General features: G+C 42.2%; 1 protein-coding gene across 1 annotated transcript; it reads right to left on the bottom strand.

Moving 5' to 3' along the window:
- Positions 1-11,357: 11,357 nt before the first annotated feature.
- LEPROT (leptin receptor overlapping transcript) lies at positions 11,358-21,813 on the bottom strand. The gene is made up of 4 exons (XM_004588736.3): positions 21,658-21,813; positions 18,262-18,337; positions 13,515-13,701; positions 11,358-11,612 (listed from the first exon to the last, which is right to left on the bottom strand). The coding sequence occupies exons 1-4, from the start codon at positions 21,671-21,673 to the stop codon at positions 11,496-11,498; spliced, it is 396 nt and encodes a 131-aa protein (XP_004588793.1). The 5' UTR covers positions 21,674-21,813; the 3' UTR covers positions 11,358-11,495.
- Positions 21,814-22,536: the final 723 nt, after the last annotated feature.

The following is a 22,536-nucleotide window of genomic DNA, read 5'->3' as shown; positions in this document are numbered from 1 at the left end:
AATCAGAGGCCCACATGGTTGTGCATCTCTCTCAACTATGTAAACAACATTAAAAAAGAAAATAAAACAGTTTAAAAATAAATCTAAAACAATAAATATTATTTGGTCGTGGCTGTGTCCACCTTCTGTTACTACCTTTTATTAACTAATGTGTAACCCCCTTTGAGTTTGGAAATCAGGTGCTGTGATAAATATTGCTGGGGTCTGGGTTCTCTGCTTCCCCAGCTTTCCAGACTGAGAAGTGTGGAGCACAATCAGACGGGAGGCAGAGTTGAAGTTCAGGTGACATAAGAAAAATGTAAGAGGGAGTCTTCTGGATTCACAAGAGTGAGAGTAGAATATAAACAGGTGCATCACAAGGAGCTAGCTCAGGAAGCACAGAGGGAGGAAGGTGCCAAACTGTGTAGTCAGCCAGGAGCTGCACCAAATGTCTGGAAAAAATAACTCAAACAGGATCATTTCTGCACCTGAATTTCTGGGCTGTGACTGATACCTCTGATGACAACATCACTTTCCTAACTCTGTTCAAGAAGATATAGATCCACAGACTAACCTGGCACAGAAATGGAGCAAAGGACAACAGCAGGGAAATTGAGGAAGAGTTTTCTTTTCATGATTTTTTTGGGGGGAATTTAAGAGAATATGGAATTTATTAGATAATCAACACAAGAACCAAACCCATCTAAAAGTAGGGTACCTACTTTTCATGATTTTTAAAATTGATTTATTTATTATTTTATGATACAGCTGCACAGGCCCTGAGATTTCCCTTCCCTAACTCCATCCCACACACACTGATTTCCCCTATATTATTACAATAGTATAATCTTTTCATTATTTTTTAAGATGACAAAGTTTGTACTATTTACCATGTACAACATGATGGTTTGAAATATACACATATTATAGAATAACTAAGTCTAGCTAAATGACAGGTGCATTATCTCATAGTTTTTTTCTCAACCTGATATTTTATTTGTTACTTTTGAAATAAATTTTTAAATTTATATTGTAGTCAAAGGCATATAGTGCTCCATTAAACACAGAATTCAACAAATAGCTCAACAGACTATTTCTCCACCTGTGAGCGCTGGCATCCCGTATGGACGCCAGCTCATGTTCCAGATGAGCCACTTCCACCAGCTTCCTGCGTATGACTAGGAAAACAGCAAACGATGGCCCTAGTACTCGGGTCTCTGCACACACTTGGGAAACCCAGAAGAGGCTCCTGGATTCTAACTTTGGATCCGCTCAGCTTCAGCCATTGTGGCCTTTGGGGAGTAACTTGGCAAAGGTAATATCCTTCTCTCTGTCTCTCCTTCTTTCTATAAATTTCCCTTTTCAATAAAAATAAATACATGTTTAAAAAAGAGTTCAACAAATAAAAAGTTAAAACATCATACTTCAGCAGAAAAATAAGACAAGGGCTATCAACAACAATCAAAGGAAAAGATATTGAAGGTCATCCATATAAAAGCAATTTTAAAATGGTCACAAAATCATTAAAACTATAGTAATATAGTTTGACAATTTATTCAACAAAGAGACAACAGTTTGACAAAATACTCTTTTTTGCAGAAATGCTGTATACACAGGAATTGCTTTTGTTTTTTATTTTTTTGCATCCATTTAGCATTTTTTAAAGTATTTTATTTTTAAAATTTTTACTCAGTTTTTCACAGATCCCACATAGATTTGTAGATAACAATTCTTAAGAATCTAATGGCATTCATGTCCTTCCTTCCCTCTCCCTTTTTTTTAGTTTTAGTTTTTGAGATAATATCTTTTAAATTTACATTACAGTAAAAAAGTTTAATAGACAAGCATTTAAAAATATTTATACTATTTTTATTTGCAACATAAAATTAGACTGGGGGCAAGGGGTGGTCTTCCATCTGCTGGTTCACTCCACAAATGACCACGAGGGCCAGAGCTCTACTGATTCAAGGTCAAAGCCTAGAACTTCCTCTGGGTCTCCCACGTGGGTGTAGGGTCCCACAGACTTGGGCCATTACCCACTGTTTTCCCAGGCTATAAACACGGAGCTATATGGGAAGTGCAGCAGCTGGAACACGAGCTGGCGCCCATGTGGGACACCAATGCCACAAGCAGAGGTTTAGTCTACTACTCCACAGTGCAAGCCCCTAGAAATATTTTCTTCTTATAACAGAACCAAAATTAAGGAGATATGCACTTTTGAACAACAGCCAGACTATCAGTAATCTAAATTTGGCTGTGAACTTGGACACTATTCTTTTTTTTTATTAAATTTATTTTATTTGCTTGATGATTACAGGATTGACCAGGGTGGGAAGGACTGAGGATCAGGGAAGCATGGGTGAAATTATTGTTTCCTAATTCTCCATTTCTTCTTGTCTCTGGGGGAAGGGAAGAGACAAAGGGGAAAGCCACACACAGCCTTCCAAATGTCCCAGTACGTAGGGACGGGCAACCACCACCCAGTATCAACCCAGGGTTCCGCTATAGTGCATGTTCTGAGGGTTCTGATCAAGTGGTTTGGATAATTCTGAAATGCTGTCGATTTCGCCAATTCAGGGGTGAGGCAGCCCTTGCATGTCCATTGGCTGCCGTAAATCGAACTCAAGTCTCCATTCACCCACAGTTTTACTGTCATCATCTGCTGGGGTAGTTCCTCTGCAACGGTGCCAAATGGGCTGCCATATTCTCAAGTGCATCAGGGTGTGTGCCACTACTATACCCTTTTCACTCGTGGGCAGGATCAAGGACCAGGGCCAGGTAACCCAAGCCTTACCAGATTCCCAACCCCCCCTGTGCTCACGAACCCAGCATCCACCCCACAGGAACTGTGTAAAACCCAAAGACAAAGGAAGAATTCAAGAATTTCTCATTGAGCTGATGGGGAAAACTTGAAAAGCAACTGAAGACATCTTTAATAAGAAACCACGTGGTCCTAAATTGCCAAGAACTGAAAAGCAGAAGCTAAAATACAGTTCAAAAATAATCTTGTTTTTTTTTAATCAAAATACAATAAACCTCTTTAAGTTTACTCCACTAATCTTCCTTTAAGAAACTTCATCAATTTAAATGTCATTGAATTATTCTGAGTTTCTAACACATCCTAGCCATATTTATCCTGATTAAAATACTTCTCATTCCAGACTTGAAAAAAGAAAGAAACGAAACCCAACAGGAATCAGTTTCACTTGATAAAACATAGGAATGCAAATTCCACTAATTGCTAATGGTGCCCCAAAGTACATGAGACTTGGAAGGCTTTTGAGCACCTGAATAACTGCTTGTAGTATCTCAGATCCTATGGGGAACTGTAATCTGACAGATTTGGCTTAGGATAAAAGAAAGAAAATGGATTGCTTTCAGCAGTTTCCAACCTGCATAAGGATACATTCCAATAAAGAAAAAATATAGTAGCATAGAAAAAAGAAAAAAACAAACAAAAAAAACCACCTCTGACATTGCTTTTCTTTTAGTCCTCAGTGTTAACAATAGCGACAGCTCAGTTGCTACCGCCTCATTGGTGCATGCCCATAAGTAGTATCAAGAGCCACTTTGCAACTCAACCCTCTCTTTTTCACCATGACCCTAACCTGGCCAGGGTCCCAGCTAGCACAGAACTTCACTTGCAGAGCCTGTGTCGTGACATCAGGCTGGGCTGTCATCATCAGTGCCAACACTCCATATGGTGTCAGCTCAAATCCCGGTCAATCCACTCCCAATCTGGCTCCCTGCTAATGTGCCTGGGGAAGCAGCTCCCTGAGTGCTCGCACCCTTGAGCCCATGTTGGAGACCCAAAGGAAGCTCCCAGCTCCCCATGTCAACCTGGCCCAGTCCTGTTAAGGCCATTTGGAAAATACACCAGCACAAGGAAGATCTTTCTTTCTCTCTCTTCTCTCCTCTCCTCTCCTCTTCTCTTTTCTCTCTCTCTCCTCCTCCCTCTTTCTCTAATTCTTTCAAATAAATAAATGAATAAATCTTTAAATTTTTTTAAAAAACAATTTCACTTCCCAATAGATGGTTTATTGATTTTTTTGTGTGTTTCAATGTATCTTAAATTTTAGGTGAGTTAAAAATAAATATATTTTTAATTCTTAAAAATTATTTCAGAAACACACAGAGAGAGTTAGAGGGACACACAGACCAACAGGCAGACAGAGAGAAGCAGCCCCTATCTTCTCTCTGGCTCCTCAAATGCGCCTAGCGGCCAGGGTTGGCGGGACTGTGGCTCGAACCTTCCATCGTGTACATACACTCTGTTCTCTCCTTTTCATTGTTTCATTCTTCGCCTGTTACAAAAATGTTATGATGAACATTCATGTGCAAATTTCTGTGAGATGCATATTTTCTTCTCACACTAACTCAGTATTTAACATTTTGACAAATAAACAAGAGGCTTTATTACTTCACATTCTCAAGTGAAAACCGATGAAGGTTCCAACTTCTCCATATCCTTCCCAACACTTGTTATGGTCTTTTTCATTATATCATTTCATCACATATATACATACGTGTGTGTGTGTGTAGTTACAAAGTGAGTGATATACTGGTTTTGACTTACATTATCCCGATGATTAAGAGTTTTGAACATGCTTTCATGTGCTCATTGGACATTTGGGTATCTTCTTTGAAGACATGCCTAATCTGACCTTCTGCACATTTTCTAACTAAATTATCTGTCTTTTACATTGAAGAGAGAGAAGAAGCCATTGAACACAGGAGGACATGAGCTAATCTTAATTTCATAGGCTCACTCTTACGTTAAGACTAAAGGAGGTAGAAAGCAAATGTAAGCAGACCACAGGGAGGCTGGTGCAATGATTAAACATAAGCATGTGTTGAACCACAGTGGTTTAGCAGGAGTGTTTTTAGGTATGGGTATGTATTTTTTACATTTTTATTTAGTTAGCTGTATTTGTTTGAGGGGTAAAGACATAGACAGAATGAGTTTCATTCTACTGGTTCATTCTTCAAATACCCACGATGGCCAGGACTCACCTGATACGGGATATGGGCAACTTAACCATTTGACTGAACATCTGTCTTGATTATGCATATATTTTCAGACTAGAAACAACAATATCTCCTGATGGATTAGGTATGGGTTGGGCAATAAGGAGACATACTCAATCACGTTAAGCCTTTTGGCCTGAAAACTGGAAAAATGGAGGAATATCAAGAACTTAAATTTGGATATGCTAAATTTGAGATTATTTTAGCCTTTCCAGTGGAGAGGCCCTACTGGCAGTTGGATATACAATTCTGGGGTTTATACAAGTGTGGGCTGAGGATTACACTGTGAGTCAGCTGCATCTAAAAGGTATTTATAGAGATAAGGCAGCTGGAAATCATCAAGACTCAGTAGGGAAAGAGCAGGAGAGGTTTTTGTTAAATAAAAATGTGTTCTTTATCATACAATAGATATAATTTTCCATTATCCAAATCGCAAATTTGTTGGAAGCACATTACTCTTACAGTTCCTCACACTACTACTTATCCCTTATAAATGTGTTTTATGTGGCACTTTTATTGATGTGTCTTATTGATACATCTCAGGTCAAAAATGTTGTAGGTACATTCCTCCTACAGCCTTCAACTTCCCCTCATTGGCCAGTTGATAAATCCTGGTGTCTGTGCCTGCAGCCTCTGGCTGGCTGATCTCAAGGCAGTGTTGGTTTCCATCACAGAAAGCCTATGCACAGAGAATGTTAAGGTCACAGTCACAGAGGCGGGGCTTAGCTTGCAGTGAGTCAGCAACGGAACCACTGTGAGATGCACTGTCAAGACTACATTTGGTATCTTGAATCAGCCACGCCTGTTTAAATCCTGTGAGCTCATTTTCAACAACAGTGAGCTAATTTTGGCAAAAGCATTGCAGAGGAACCACCAAACTGGGGCCTGCAGCAAGGATGGCAGAATGTGTTGGGGAATCCTGAGGGTGTTGGGGCAAGAGGTCCACAGATCTGAGGCAAACCTTGGTCAGTCAATTCTTCACAGAACAGGGTGACATAATTTGTTTCTCCAATAAAATGGAAGTGTTATGACTAAAGCCATGCCATACATTTATGCTTGACATTATAAAGGGAAATGATTAGCTGGCTACCATTGAAGCAAAGCTTTCATGATTTAACTATTTTGAGAAAAAAATTCGTAAGTGTAACATTTGGTTAACATCTTAAATTATTCAATTTTGATGAATATATGATCAAGTGAAGAGCTAATGTGCAGTCTGCAAGAATGTTTTCCACATGTGCAATCTTATGATCAAGACCATTTTGCCTCTGTGGCCAATACTGAAAATGAATAATTATTTCAAAATGATCACCTACATGAATAGATGATTAAAAGCTCCTTTGGGATTTCTTATAGTTACGCTATTTTTTTTTTTTATCACTCTTCTACTAAAAGTTTAACTTCATGCTTAGTTGGGCAAAATGAAGAAATATCTAACTTAATTTCTTTATAAATCTAGTACCTAAATTTACTCACAAAACATCAGATGACATCTTTGCCAAATTTCTCATACACAAGTAGGACATTATTTCCTGAAGTGGGAATTTTGCATTAATTCTTTTTCTAGAGTGACCCAGAGAGGCTTGAGAATATGTACTATGCTTTTTGAAAGTGTTATTGAAAGTTTTTCATCCTTTCCCAAAAAGCACATTCCAATGAATCAGTCTCCAACTCTCCCCCACAACATACACTCTCTCATCTTTACCCAAGGGAATGTTGGCCATGGGAGGTTGGAATGAAGGTCTGGATGACCTCCAGGCAGCAGAACATTCCTCACAAACTTTTCAACTACAGTAAGCACAGGCTCAAATACAGTCAAATTCATTATTAGATTATCCAGACAAAAATTCTAGAAAAAAAAAAGAATGTTCTCATTTCCTTCCCAAATACAATGTATGCCAAAGTAAACTATAAACTCTTTTTACATTAAATAAAATTATTTAATCATGCACCTAATGCAACAGATAAATTGGCCCCTAGGATGCCTACAGCTCTTAAGTGCCTGGTTTGAGTCTTGGGGGTCCTGGCTGTTCAGCTTCTGATTCACCTTCCTGCTGTGATTTGGGCCCGTGCTTGGCAGGGCAGCCTAGCAGCTAAAGTCCTTGCCTTGCATGTGCCAGGATTCCATACAGGCACTGGCTCTAATGCAGACTCCCTGCTTGTGGCCTGGGAAAGCAGTAGGGGACAGCCCAAAGCTTTGGGACTTTGCACCCGCATGGGAGATCCAGAAGAAGCTCCAGGCTCCTGGCTTTGGATTGGTGCAGCTTCAGCCATTGTGGCCTCCTGGGGAGTGAATCAGCAGACGTTAGATCTTCCTCTCTGTCTCTCCTCCTCTCTGTATTTCTTACTTTCTAACAAAAATAAATATTTTTTTAGAAAAAGTAGATTACAGCTCATGAACTATTACTCACTGAATTCCTGCAATTAAATATTCATGAGGCAGAATGGACAAAGGGAAATTAAACGCATAATATATTCATATAAAAAGCTAATACGTTCCAGTTGTGAACTAATTACTATGCTTTGAAAATGTTTGCATGCTTATAAATGGTTAGGATCTATTAGGGTATAAAATCTGACTTTTGTATGGTACATATTCTGGTGCATTAGTTGATACTACCTGGGATGTCCAAACCCATATTGTTGTGACCGGGTTCAAAGCTCGGCTCTGCCTCTGATTCAAGCGTTGTGCTAATGTGCACCTTAGTAGGCAGCATGTGATGCCTCCAGTACTTGGAACCTTGCTACTCAGGTGGGAGACCTGGCTTATATTTAAGTCTCCCGGCTATGGCCTCACCCAGTCCCAGCTGTAGTAGCCACATGGGGACTGAACCAGCAGTTGGGAGTGTCTTACATACCAGTGTCTGTCTCTTTCTGCTTTTCAAATTAAACAGAAAAAAAGGATTTTTTTGAAAAGGCTGAGTTTTGTGACACCACCATTTGTGTACTTCCCCAAAAGCACAAGGCTTGTCATTAACATGTCAGTCCCTCCAAGCTTTGTGGAGGCCGTCTCAGAAGTAAGGACATCTGAGGGCTGTAAGAAGAACCCAGTGGTTCCTAAGTGGAGGAGACACAACTGTGAAAAGCAAACCAGGCTGAGAACTCCCCCGAGGAAGGGGTGGCATAGGGCAGGCCCATCCTCCTATTTACTGCTGGGATGTATTGCCATTGACTTGGAAATACTGCTCTGACGGAAACACAGCTGCAGCACGTGCTGGCCATATCAGGCACTGGTAAAAGCTCCATTCATTCTTCCCGTAAAGAAGTTTGATCTGATTGCTATCTTTTCAACACCACGTGGTTATCAGCTGCACTTGGAAAACTGATTAGAAGGGCCTAGCAGTTAATACTTACAAAGCTAGGGCCCGGCGGCGTGGTCTAGTGGCTAAAGTCCTCGCCTTGAAAGCCCCGGGATCCCATATGGGCGCCGGTTCTAATTCCGGCAGCTCCACTTCCCATCCAGCTCCCTGCTTGTGGCCTGGGAAAGCAGTCGAGGACGGCCCAATGTATTGGGACACTGCACCCGCGTGGGAGACCTGGAGGAGGTTCCAGGTTCCCGGCATCGGATCGGCGCGCATCGGCCCGTTGCGGCTCACTTGGGGAGTGAATCATCGGACGGAAGATCTTCCTCTCTGTCTCTCCTCCTCTGTGTATATCTGGCTGTAATAAAAGTGAATAAATCTTTAAAAAAAAAAAAAATACTTACAAAGCTAGCATCCAATACGTGGGCCAGTTTGTGTCCTGACTACTCTGCTTACAATCCAGTTCCCCACTAATGCACCTGGGAAAAGTAACAGAAGTACTTAGGCTTCTGTCACCTACATAAGAGACCCGGATGACACTACTGGTTTAGACTTGGCAAGGGCTAGGCTGTTGTAACCATCTGGGAAATGAATCATCAGCCGGAGGATCTGTCTCTGTCTCTCCCTCTCTCTTTCAAATAAATAAAGCAGTGTTTAAAAGACAAAGCTTGTTGGAGGGTGTAGGAGGAGATGCTTTTGGGACAGAAAGAACCTGAGAAGCAGGGGCAGCCAAGAACACAGGCAAGCTCCAGCTGGGACTGGATGGGAGTGAAACTCACAAGGAGCCCCTTCCTTGACCACAAGGGCAGCAAGAACAGGGATGACGAAGTCCCATGGGAAAACTTTGTTGTTAAGAAAGTGGAGCCCTCTTCTGTACTACCAAACTGTTGGCATTAGTGTGTTACTGAGACCCTAAACTCAGGCAGGCATCTCTTCCTCCTCAAGTGAAACAAGGATGAGGAGTGGGCCTGCCTGCAGGGGGATGGTTGGACTAAGAGCACCAGTGCCACTGCATAACAGATTGCCTTTCTCAGTCTGCCCTTGAGTAATCATCACTGGGACAGCTATGATGTCACAAGGTCTCTCTTCTTAAGACAGTTTACTTGTAGGCAATGTCTGAAGCTAGTATTCTCAGTTTTAGAGTGTGATCAACAGGCTTTCAGTTTTCAAATATTTCCTACTGTACATAGGAAAGAAAAAGGATCCTTTAACAAAAAAGGAACAAAAGCCCAGGATTTGTATCACCAGGGCTAAACTTCCCTATTGTACATTCGTATAATTTCCTACTCTTCTTTATTATTTCAATGATACTAAAGCATTGTAGAATAAATGTCTCTTTTCGGACACAGAGCAACTCTATTCAAACACTCCATATGAGTGCGTCCTTTTGGGAATATAATCAAGAGGCAATTCTTTAAACACCCATTTTAAGATCACCTTGGTCTTAAATGTGCAACAAAGACACCTTTGTAAAAGGCAGCATGAATATGTCTCTATTGCCATCTTATGAAAATAATAGCTATTATAGCTATTATAACTAACTGAATATCCAAACTGGTATCTTCAAAGTTACTGCTATTATTTCATTGCAGGAAGGACTGCTGCTCAAACTGCCCACTTCAGAGAACCAACAAAATATCATTCCTGTGCCAAGGCAACATCAGAATAAAGACCTTTAAAAGTAAATCTGATCTTCTGTGTTAAAAGTGAAATTTATTACAATACAATAGATACATGTGTCATTATTAAAAATGCTGGTTAAAAGTATAAAGTATCTAAATAATGCTTCAGTGTAAATATTGGAAATAAAAATTCTGTATGTACATGGAACATTAAAAACAAGATCACAGACAAGAACAAACAACATTATTGTAAAGAAGAAAAAAATAACAACATTGCACTTTATCCTTCGAGGTTTCACTTTCATCTTCTGGTCCCAGCACCACACCAGCAGCTGAAGGGTGTGCTGATTACTTCAATTTCATATTTCAAGGTATAAACATGTGGATTTATGTTAGTTATTGTACATCAATAATCTTTAAAAACCACTGGTAATATTCTGACCTGTTGCTTCTGCTTCCTGTATTTCCCTTTCTCAGCAGATCTTGGACAAAAAGATAAGCTAAAAAAGAAAGCCTGTGATTGTGGGAGCCAGCATGTCATGTATTCCCAATGGCTGAGCTAAGGGTGGCATAAAGTGATGTGCTTTACAGGACACAAAAGACAGTACGTACATCAGCACGTAAAGAAACGCTTTTCATTCTACTTGTTCATTCGCCTTCCATTGCTTTCCAGGGAGAAGGTAAGCGCATCAGGACCCACTGAGGAGTGTGGGTGGATGACACGGGGGATAAATGTCATGATGGAAAGCCAACTTAGAAAGCAGGACCTATCTGTTCTTTCTCCTACCTGCTAAGGCAGCCTCCGAGTCAGCTCAGCCTCCTTCCCCTGCAGCCCAGTGCCTCACCTCAGCTAACAGTCCCTGCCTTCGAGATGATGGGAGGGCAGTACATGTTACCCCCTAAGAAGACTTTCCACAAAGGTGACCTCTGTAAATTACAGGGTTGAACATTTCACAAACATCGAAGACAGTGCAAACTTGGTCTCCTCATAACATCTTTTTCAAATGAGCAGGTCACACCCACAAAGGTGAAGTGGTTCAGCCAAGGGGAAGACAAGAAACCAGTAGTGTGTCATGTTTTTTCCTTGGTGACAGTGTTTCTTGAACTTTTCTGTGTGTCTGAACCACTATGAATTTCATTAAAATGCACAGGGTCCAGGGTGGGGCTTTGGACTCTGCATCTTAAATAAGCTTCTGAGAGCAGGGGATATCCCTGGCATGTAGACCATACTCGGGAATGCAAGGCTCTGCAGCACATAAACAGGCCTGCCTACCCAAGGTCAGGGCTGGGCAAGAGCAGAGACGCCACAGTGGACAGCTGTCTGTAAGACTGTACTTGTGTATTTCCTGAGAGTGTCAGGACTGTGCGAACAAATGACATCATTTCACTTGAGTAAATGACAATAAAAACTAAGTCTCAGGAAGACTTCCTTAAAATGATCATGATAGAAAGGTATAAAAAAATTTCAGCATATTAAATTCCATTGTAAAACACCACATGTGCCCATGTGTGTACACATAATACAAATTCTAAGAAACTCAATGCATTTTATCAGAATAAAGGGCTACCACTGCTCCCAGTTAAAATCATCTCCTCTTCCAAATACAAGGAAAAAACCTTGAATTGTAAGGAAAATGACAGCGTTGCCAGCCAGCACAAGGCCACAGGCTCCCCATTTGATCTGAAACATAGGAAAAGAATCATTAGATCATTGCTTTTTTCATATTTCACTCTTTGCAAACCTCTGATAGCATTTTTGCCATTAAAAGCTTCCAATGAAATATTACACAAAGCTGTGAAAAGGTTTAAGAATGCAACAGGCAGGAGACAGTGAGCTGTTCACTAATTAGCACAAGTATTTCTGTGGTGCTTGTTAATTCAGTTTAGTATAATCCTCAATATTTCTACCATTAGACCTATTTTTTTACTTGTCTTAACCAAAATATATATAGAAAGATTACAAATAATCCAAAGACAATATCAGGCATTGGATGTTCTCTGTACATTAACTTCTTTCATAGAAAACAGGGATGGGAGAGTTACATTTCTTTGTTTCTTTTCTAGGCAAGAAAACATTTTAAATAAGAACCTATATACAAATGAAGGCAGCTTTCCAGCTTGGTAGGAGCCCAGCTGGGGGTGAGAGTACCCTCTAGTGGGCATTTCTGTCTTAATGTAACCAGCAGAAACATCAATGCATGATTTCTTCCTAAAACAAACATGATGGAGCTATTGAAAGGGAAAAAATAACTCAGAAGACTATTGAAAGACTGGAGAACAATGGAGAGTGCGGGGGGAGAGGGAGGGAAAACCCCAATGTTTATAAAATTGCATCATAAAATAATTAAAATTTTAAAATAATTAGTAAAAAATAAAATTAAAAATAAATACAATGATGAGTTATACCTTGAAAAACAGGGAAAAATATATTTGCAGCAATACTTAAGAAGTGCTACTCTTACAGAAAAAAGTGCTAATCTAAGGCATAAGAAAAATATGTTTATAACTGTCTTTCATCCAAAAACCTTCTGTGTTTCTTCATTTTCTAAGATTCAAACTGGCATGGCATTCCAGCACTTAGCTAATCAGCTTCCACAACCTTTCTGGCTGTAACGGCCAGGGATGGGGAATCTTTTAGTTCTGCCAAGGGCCATCAGGCATTTATATCATCATTTGTGGACTACAGGAAATAATCAACTCAAAAATCAGCCCGCTGCAGATTTGTAGACTTGTGAATCCAGGCTGTGTCTGTCTTGGTAGGGCCAGATCAAATCATTCGGCAGCTTTATGTGGCCTGCAGGCGCTCCTACTGCATGTAGTCCAACACTGTCTCAATTATCACACATTGCACAGTTATAATCTTACCATAATGCCAATTTCGCTGTTCTATAGGAGCAGAGACAGTATCTAGCTCTTATACCTGGTATTTTACTCACTGCAAATGTTCCAAACACATTTACTGAACGAGTAACTGAGGTTGGTACATTTTTGATATTCGATGTCCCAAATAAGACTTTCATGAAACAGAAATAGAATGTAGTTGGGTGAAATAAAAGTAAATAGTAGGAAATACAGTGAATATCAAAGAACTGAATAACCCCCAATGGGTGTTTTATAGAATTAAGGGATATGTTTTAATTGAAGATGATGATGCCAACTTATTCAAAATGCCTACTGTAGCTATCTAGTTATCCCTACACACTGCCTCCTGCATTAAGAATTAAGTCCAAGATCCAATGTGCAGAAGTGCTTGTTACACTCTTTATTTTTCAACTAGAAAAGCAGTGTTAGTACAGACTCCAAGGACTGCCCTAAGATTTAAGGGGCAGGAATTTAAAAATTAGGTAGGAAAAGCTAGCAAGCTTATGGCATGATTAGAATTTGTAAAAGAAACAAAGCAAACATTCTGAAAACATTGCCAAGATGTTGACAGGCAGATTTAAATGAAGAAGAAACAAGTTAAAAATGCATTTGGCCTTGATGTAAAAACTCTAAAGCACTCAAAAAAAATTGAGGTCCCAGACACGAGCCTCTGAAACAGCCCTAGCCACAGCTGCACAAAACAACTAAAAAGAAAACTTACCACAGCCACACGAGCAAGAATAATAGGAAATCCAAAGGCAGAAACAACAATTCCAGTAGTGAAGAAGTACGCCAGCTCCCGGCAGGCACTGCTGGTCCCATCAGTGTCATATGTGACCCTTTGGGCGATGAAATGAGGAATGGGGGATATGGCATAGAAAATCAGCACAAACAAGGGCCAGTAAACGCTGTCAGAAGAAATACCAAAAGAAAAGTCAGTTACGTTTTAAATGAAAAGATATATCATGTTTTCAAGTCATTGCTACTGTAAATGTCTAGTTCAACAAATTACTTTATCAATTGTATAATCAGAACATGTTATCTACCAGCAACAGATAAGTAGTGATTTCAAAAGTATTAGTTCATCAATAGGAATGTAGCTTAGTCAACTACACAATATATAATCTACAAAGGATACAGTTTTCTCTATTACTGAGCTGTAATTTACTTAATGATACAATTTTAACTAAGTCCTCTTTGCTCTCATAATAGAACATAGCACGGTGGGGTTTACACACATACCAATTCAGTAAAGATGCTCTGGGTGCATGCATGCTTAAAACTCAGGGGGTTAGAATAAGACCCAAATTTCTTGCTTTGTCCTGCAAAGCCTTCCATGAAATGGTACTGTCTAGTTCTTGCATCCATTTTGAACATTTTCCCTTCATTTGCTTAATCTTTAGTCATATCGGTTTTCTTTTGTTTCCTTGGACACTGAGCTCAAACCTGCCTTGGGGCCTCTGAGTTGGCTGTGGCTTCTTCTTCGAATGTTCTTCTCTTCGGTTTGCTCCTTTACACCATGCAATGTCAACTAAGGTGTCTCCTAAAAGTGGCCTTTTCCAATCATCCATTCTAAAGTGCCCCATGTTACCCTGAGCATATAATCCTTTTAACTTTGTACCATGCGCTTATCCCATCTCAATTTTCTTGTTTACAAGAGCAACAATCTGATTTCTCTTTGTTGGTCAACTCTGGGACCTAGGATGAGGTGCTCCATTGAAATATATAGAACGAACAAAACAATAAATGGATTTTGAGCATGGAATACATAAAAAATATGCTCATTAGTAAGAGCTTTATATGGACTGTAGCCTTTATCACAAGAGATCACAATAACACCTCAGTATAAAAGCATTTGTTTTACTTCCCAAATGCCACTGTCTTGCACTTATAAAACACTGTCATTCGGCTTCTGTGTTTTCGCCATAAATATTTTTAAAATAAACCAATATCTTTGCCTTTATCAATCAGACATTGTTGCATTTTTAAAAGAAAAAAAAATAGCCTCTACTTATTCTTACACACATATTCACCATAATAATTCACATCACAACACTCCTAATAATACTGTAGTCAGCAAGCAGTAGTAGTGTGGAATGAAGCCACACTGATAAAAGTTTGCCATTTTAGCCACAGATCCAGGAAGGCAGGATGATACTCAGAAAGCTACAGGTTGAAAGCTGCCATCTATCATGAGTTTGGATTCCTAATTCTAAAACAGAAGGATTACAAAATGTTTTAGCAATCACCAAACAATACTGTTGGAAGGGGCTTTTAGTGACTCTAGTTCAAAGCCCTTATTTTCACCGGTAAGGATATGAGATACAAAGAGGGGAAGAAGCAAGGATCACCTGACATCCCCACTGCCAAGGACTCTTAATTTTTCCTGGAACACAGAACTGTTTTCTGAAAAACAATCTAAAAAGTAATCTAAAAGAGTCTATGTTCCCAATCACAGTAAATCACCAATAATAATAAAAGCTGAATTGGTTTGTATGCAAAACTTAAGGCTGAAGCATACTCTAGTCAGCAAACATGTAGGCCAATGATTGCTTAGTTGTTTTCTACAAAGGGCCAAATGGTAAACATTTGGATTTTGCAGATCATAAGGTCTCTGTCTCAATGACTCAACTCTCCCATGGCAGGGCAAAAGCAGTGAAATACAGTACACCAGCCACAAGCACGGCTGCGTTCCAACAGAACTTTAATTATAAAATCAGGCAGCGGGTCATAAGCAGGTCACATTTGGCTTGTGGGCCAGTTTGCTGGCTTCTGACATAAAGATGATCCTGAGTCACCATCACTAAAATATGTAAAATCAGTTTCTTTACAGGAGCTCATTTTCTGACCTGCTAGAAAGATGGTGTATCAGATGGAACTAAAACACCTGGACTTGGAATTTGCTGTGGAATAATGGAAAAAAATCTTTGGTCAAGACAGCAAGGATGAAAGTTCGATTTCTATCTCTGCCACTGCAGTTTAAGTATGTCCTTAACCATACGCTGGACTCCAATTTCCAAGCAAGCAATGAGGACAATAATAACTTTTACATGCCTAAAGCTAGAAAAAATATAGCTATAATCAAGTATTACTTATATTTGGATCCTTTTTATGTTTAAATAATCTTTGTGATAGTTTTGAACTCATCCATGTCATAACAACTAGCTGGTCTCAGTCAGACACATCATCTTAAACATCATCCACCTAGGAGATACCCAACTACACTCTCCCCTCGTGGAACCCTGACCTCAATTAACAAAACCTACCACTTCTGCTCTATGAGGTTCTCCTTTTCTTTCCATTCCAGGACCCTCCAGTTTGCTTGATTTATGGTACTGGTCTCTTACTGTTCTCCCTGACTACAATGTAACACTTTCCTTTTAGTCTCACATTTCAGCCAGAATGAATTTCTAACATAAGCCCCTTCCCATCAAAGCACAAGCTACTATCACAGTTCCTATTGCCTTAAGTTTAAGGTCCAACTTTCTTTTCTAATGGGCTGATTCTACACTCTTGACAAATTCTTCCTTTCCCAAATACAACTTATACTCTATCATAATGCACCGCATGTGGTTTCCTGGACAGTCCACATGCTTTTGCTTTGGTCTGAACATTGCTTGGCTCCTAAACTCAATCAGAACTATAAATTCCAAAGCCATAAGTTAATGGCTCTGAGAGGGTCAAGACTTAATCCAATGATGGGATCTCGGAAGTGTGCCCATAGGAAGCCATTAGGTCACAGAGGATATGGCCTTAGAGGGTTGATTAGAAAAATAAGAGTTCAGCCCAGCCTGTTTCCTTTGGCTTCGTAAATCACCCAGTGATTCCTCTGCACATGTCCTCCACCACTACCACTCTCAATCTTGGACCTGAACCAACAAAACTCCAAGCTGGATAAGCCTTTTCTCTAATTTTTTTTTTAAGATTTTTCATTATTATTATTGGAAAGCTGGATATACAGAGAGGAGAAGAGACAGAGAGGAAGATCTTCCATCCAATGATTCACTCCCCAAGTCAGCCGCAATGGGCCGGTACGCGCCAATCTGATGCCGGGACCAGGAACCTCTTCCAGGTCTCCCACACGGGTGCAGGGTCCCAAAGCTTTGGGTCGTCCTCGACTGCTTTCCCAGGCCACAAGCAGGGAGCTGGATGGGAAGTGGAGCTGCCGGGATCAGAACCGGCGCCCAAATGGGATCCCGGGGCTTTCAAGGCGAGGACTTTAGCCGCTAGGCCACGCCGCCGGGCCCTTCTCTAATTTTTTTTAAAGATTTATTTATTTTTATTGGAAAGGCAGATATACAGACAGGAGAAACAGAGAAGACCCTCCATCTGCCATCTGCCATTCCCAAGAGACTGCCATGGCCAGTTAAGCCAATCTGAAGCCAGAAGTCCGGAGCCTCCTCTGGGTCTCGCACATGGATGTAGGGTCCCAAGGCCCTGGGCCATCCTCAACTGTCTTCTCTGGCCACAAGAAGGGAGTTGTTTGGGAAGCAGGGCCACTGGGATTAGAACCAGTGCCTTTATGGGATCCCGGAGTGTACAAAGCAAAGACCTCAGCCACTAAGCCACTGCGCTGGGCCCACCTTTTCTCTTTAAAGACACTTGCCTAGGGTTTTAAGTTGTAGTAAAAAAAAAAAAAAAAAAAAAAAGAAGAAGAAAAGAAAAAGAAAAGGCAACTAAAACTCACATCTGGGCCATAGTATCTGGCTGTTCTGCAGTTTAAGGCGGCCTTTCTCCAAAGACCTGCATGGCTCATGGCCTTACCTGCTAGATATTTCTGCTCATGTGTCAGCCCCTCAGAGAGGCCTTCCCTGCCCATCTCCCCTTCAGTTTCTCTGCCCTCAATTCTTCATCACACCTCCACCACTGGCACAATGCACATTATTTTGTACATTTTGTCAATCTCCCACACTGAAATACAGACTCTGAGAGAGTGGAGTCTTTGCTTTCTTGTTTCTTAGTCCCACACAGACCCTTAACAGCAACCAGCACTGGGAAGCACTGGACCAGTCGTGATGAATAAAGAAATCTAGTGGATATGCCCTCTTCTGACTCAGCAGCCTGAGAAACTCTTGTTTACCCAATCTTGGCTCCAATATAAACTCTGCTGTCCCAAGAGGAACTCAGAAAGTCAAATGCCTTTTCTCGCACATCCTACTAGAGTTACGGCTGTGCTGACTGTAGTGTTGGCCTCTCATTCACTACTAGAACTGGAAGCTTCTTGAGGCCACCGTACCCCAGCTGGTCTGGAGTAGACACATACCAAATACTATTAAACAAATCTGTCACCTCTGAAAAGTGCTCTTCCCTGTGAATACATCTGACCTGGGAATAAAGTGGGTTCATAATCTTGGCTTTGTTAACTCCCTGGTTAGAGTTTGGTGCTAAATTTACCAAACTTCGAACGTCCTTGCTAACAGGTACCAAGACATAGAGAAAGAATAGCTCTTTTGGAAATGAAAACTTACCCATAATCCTCTAAGGCACATCCCAGCATAAGAAAAGTCAACCCGATAGCCCCGCTGAAGGATAAAGCCACAAGAGCTGTGAAAAACAAAATCAAGAGTTAAAGGAACCAGGTCAATAGTTGCTGGGAGCTGGAGGGGGATGGGGCAAGTGGGAGTACTACTAAAGTATATTACTTCATTGAAATATATTGAAATATACACATTTCAATGAAATATTTTGGGATGAGCACTAATGGTTGCTCAACCCTGTGAAAATTCTACAGGCCATGGAATTTTGTATTTATGCATATGTACCATGTCTCAATAAAAAGCAAATTTAAGTAAACAAAGCAATTAGCCATTTATTGATATTGCATTTGAAAATACTGCTCTAACGGACTGTGCATTTGTATCCCTGTAGATCCACATACTGAAACCTTAGCCTTTGGTGGTGTGGCATTGAAAGTCCCTGGGAGGCAATTAGGTGTAGACAAAATCCTGATGGTGCAATGTGCAAGAAGACAGTGATGGAGAAAGAGGCTGTCCTCATCTCTGGGGTCCTCTATATGCAGGCACTAAGAAAAACTGGCCATTACAAACTGGAGGCAGCCCTCTCCAAACTCCAGATCTGCCTACACCTTGACCTTGGGCCTCCGAATCTCCAGACTATACCCATGAGAAATATGGGTTGTTCAAGCCAAACAGCCTAGAATCATAATCTGCTATAGCAGCTCAATTATACCTGCCTTTGTCTGCCACTTTAAAATCATATGGTGGAGAGCCCGGCGGTGTGGCCTAGCAGCTAAAGTCCTCGCCTTGAACATGCCAGGATCCCATATGGGCGCCGATTCTAATCCTGGTAGCCCCACTTCCCATCCAGCTCCCTGCTTGTGGCCTGGGAAAGCAGTGGAGGACAGCCCAAAGACTTGGGACCCTGCACCCACATGGGAGATCTAGAGGAAGTTCCTGGCTCCTGGCTTTGGATCGGCGCAGTACCGGCCATTGCGACTCACTTGGGGAGTGAATCATCGGATGGAAGATCTTCCTCTCTATCTCTCCTCTTTATATGTCTGACTTTGTAATAATAAAAAAAAATCTTTAAAAAAAATCATATGGTGGAGAAAGGTCTCACAGAATTCCAGGACCCAGTCCCTATGCAATATATGAATCCCCTCTGGTCTATACAACTCTAGGGAAAATCTCACCACCAACTGAGCAGGGCATTTCGCCTTGAGTTTCTAAGTGTTGAAAGCCCTCCTTCCTTAAACTGTGATTCCCAAATTCCTCCTCCCTATAATACACCTTTGATTATTTGCCTCTGCATACCATGGTATTTCAAGTATTGGAAGACTGCTTAAACATCTTCATGGGAAACAATTCCCAATCCACAGATACTAGTTAGATCTAATAGTGAATTTCAACTCTGTCATCAACTGGTTCTATGACCTGGGGTTTCAGAAGCCAAACCTCTTTAAACTTGATTTCTCATTTGTAATAGAGGAACAATGGTGCCACCTTGTTGAGTTTGTAAGAAGTGAGATAATCCTTCTAAAGTTCTTGGACAAAGGAGGTGTTCAATAAATAAATAAATATAGAGTGAGGCAGGCATATCATCTAAGCAATGTTCTTTGATAAAGGTATACATCAAAACCATGGACATCACATTATCCAAATTTTCTTCTGGAAAAAAATCCATAATTTTCACAATTAGTTATGATTAAACAAAGCTGAAGTTGAGTAGGAATCCAATATCAATTCCACACACACTCCCATTGAGAATTGCCTTCAGCCCAATGTTTCCAGATGTCTGAATGCAAGGTGCTGGTAGGACCAATGCTGTCTCTGAAGGCTGCGGGGAACTACCCAGGCTTGCCATTCCCTAACACAGGATGGGTGCTGGCGATCTGGGGGTACTCCTTGGCGGGTAGTCACTATCAGCCCAGTCTCTGCCCATCTTCACAATACCATGTTGAAATTTTCCTCTTTGTCCAAGAATATCAGCCAATGGATTAGGTCACATATTCAAGTCAGGATCATCTGAAATGGACTGCATCTGCCAAGACCTATTTCAAGACAACGTCACACTCATGATCATCTTTTTTGGGGCACAGTTCAATCCACCACTCTATCCCTATGCTTTCACTGCCTGAGCACATACTATGCCTCAACACAGCACTATCACAAGTCACAGCTCTGCCACCCCGCACTAACTGCTCATTTATCCTTCCACCCCAAGTCTTCAACATAAACAGTTGTGCAGTAGTAAAAGCATTCCCTTAGTCCTTTTCCCTCTTACCTTCATTTCTAACAAAGATTATTATTTAGTAATTTCTAGTCCCGACAACACCGTGCAGAACAATAACTACTTGTTGACTGAGTCTCTGCTTCAACTTCAAATGCATACGTTACATACTGGCCACTATCCAAGTAAACCATGCTCACTAAGTTGATAGTACAGAAGTCAGCCAGCAATAATGATAAAATGTGTCTGCTGCTAACGGTTCACACACTCGGATAAATGCATAACACCATACAGCTGGAGTATACAGTAACATATTTACACCAGATGTCGTATAACTAGGGAGCAGAAATCTTCGTAACAAAATTCCAAGAGGATAGGCACCCCAACAGAGAAACAAGTTATACTTCCAGAACTTCTCTTTAGATTAGAAACGGAGAGGTCTTTGCTAAAGTATGGGTAAGTTTTTCAATAACCTCTCTACTGCTTCCAACCCGTCCTCTTGGGGGTCTTGCCACCCCCGTGGCAACAACTGCCCCATCCAAACAACATACACCCACACACCGCGCCAACTACCACAGTCCTGCTCGTCCACAGATGAACAGAGAAAGCGCTAAAGAAATGGAGCACATCTGGATGCGTCCCATAGGGCGCCCGTCCTCCCCGTGGCCAACTCAGCCCCATTGGAAAACTCATTAGGTTTAAGTTTCCCAAGGTCGAAGACGCTGGAAACAAAGCCTCCTTTGTAAGTTAGCAATGGGAAACTGGAAGAGCAGGAACTAGGAGGAGAAGCGTCAAAGCCCGGCTTCATCCAGGCCTGGCTGTGGGCCACGCTGGCGGAACCGAGGAGCAGCTTGCCCGGGACCGAAGCTCCAGGGCCGGCGCGGTTTCCCCGGGAGGCGCCGCTCCCAGGCCACGCCTCTGCCCGGGGGCAATGGGAGACAGCAGGTGACAGCTCGACGCCAGTGGCCACGCCGAGAAGGGCTGAGGGTCCGAGAAACGCCCCTCCACCCTCATCAGCAAGGGGCGAAGGAGCCAGCGCCTGCCTCCCCTCCCGGAGGGCCCCGAAAGGTAGCGAGGCTGCAGGAAGCCGTCCCCGCCGGCGTGCTGCGTGCGGAGCGCAGGTAGCGGCCCCCGCCGCAGGCGAGCCGACGGGGAGGGGTGCGCTGCGGATGTACCTTTAACGCCGGCCATGTCTCACGAGCTGGGGCCGCGGCTGCTTCCGGCTTCCTGCTGCCGCGGCCCCAACGCCGGCCGCCGCCCTCGCCAGGGCCCGGGCCTCCCATGGATCCCGAGGCCGCCCCCAGCAGGCAGAGGCCCGCCTCAGCCGGTTCACAACTCCGCCCCCAGCTCAAGTCCCGCCCCCGCCTAGAGCCCGTTCTTACTGGCCCTGAAGCCGGTCAGTCAGAGCCCCGCCCCACCGCCGAGCTAGGACTCCGCCCACAGCTCCATCCCGGGAGCTCGCGGAGCCGCGCTCCTATTGGGCCCGGTCGTCAGAGTCCCGCCCCCGCAGGGCCGGAGAGTCGCCTAGCTGGCCGAGGTAAGCTCCTGGACCACCGACGGACACAGCCGGACATTCCAAGGCTGACTCCCGCCCTGAGCCCTCTCTCTAACCCCCAAAGCGCCCTCCTACCAATTCCGCCCTTCGGTCTGGGACCTGAGGTCTCGGCTCCAGTCCGACTTCGGGCCCCGGGCCGCCTCGGGTACATCGGGAGGCGAGTAGCCCGGCGCTGGGGAGTTAACTCCGCGGGAGTTAAGGCGGAAAGTGGGGCGAAGGAGGCGCGGCCAGTTGTTTTCACGAGCAGGGAAGTTCTCTAAACCCCAAAGGGCGTTAAGTGGTTTAGCCCGCGGCAAAGCGCCAGGCATCTTTAAGGTTAGGGTCGCAGCCCTTCAATAGCTTTCAGCAACGTTGTAATTTGCCCCTCGCCCTTTGCCATCTCTGTGGTTTGTGGATAGGAAGAATTATTTTGTTCTATTTTAATTTTAAAAAACTTATTTTTTGCAAACTGTATTTTTTTTATTTTTTAAAAATTTTATATCATTTTATGACATAGTTT

This window comes from Ochotona princeps, chromosome 2 (genome assembly GCF_030435755.1).
Source record: "Ochotona princeps isolate mOchPri1 chromosome 2, mOchPri1.hap1, whole genome shotgun sequence".
In the NCBI taxonomy this organism is placed as follows: Eukaryota; Metazoa; Chordata; class Mammalia; order Lagomorpha; family Ochotonidae; genus Ochotona; species Ochotona princeps.
This window is presented reverse-complemented; position numbering and strand designations above follow the sequence as displayed.

Coding starts and splice junctions, on each gene's coding strand:
- LEPROT (XM_004588736.3), bottom strand. Junction 13,702..18,261: donor TGTGCCTTAGAGGATTATGG/GTAAGTTTTCAT, acceptor TTCTTCTGACAG/CGTTTACTGGCCCTTGTTTG. Junction 11,613..13,514: donor TTCTTGCTCGTGTGGCTGTG/GTAAGTTTTCTT, acceptor CCTATGTTTCAG/ATCAAATGGGGAGCCTGTGG.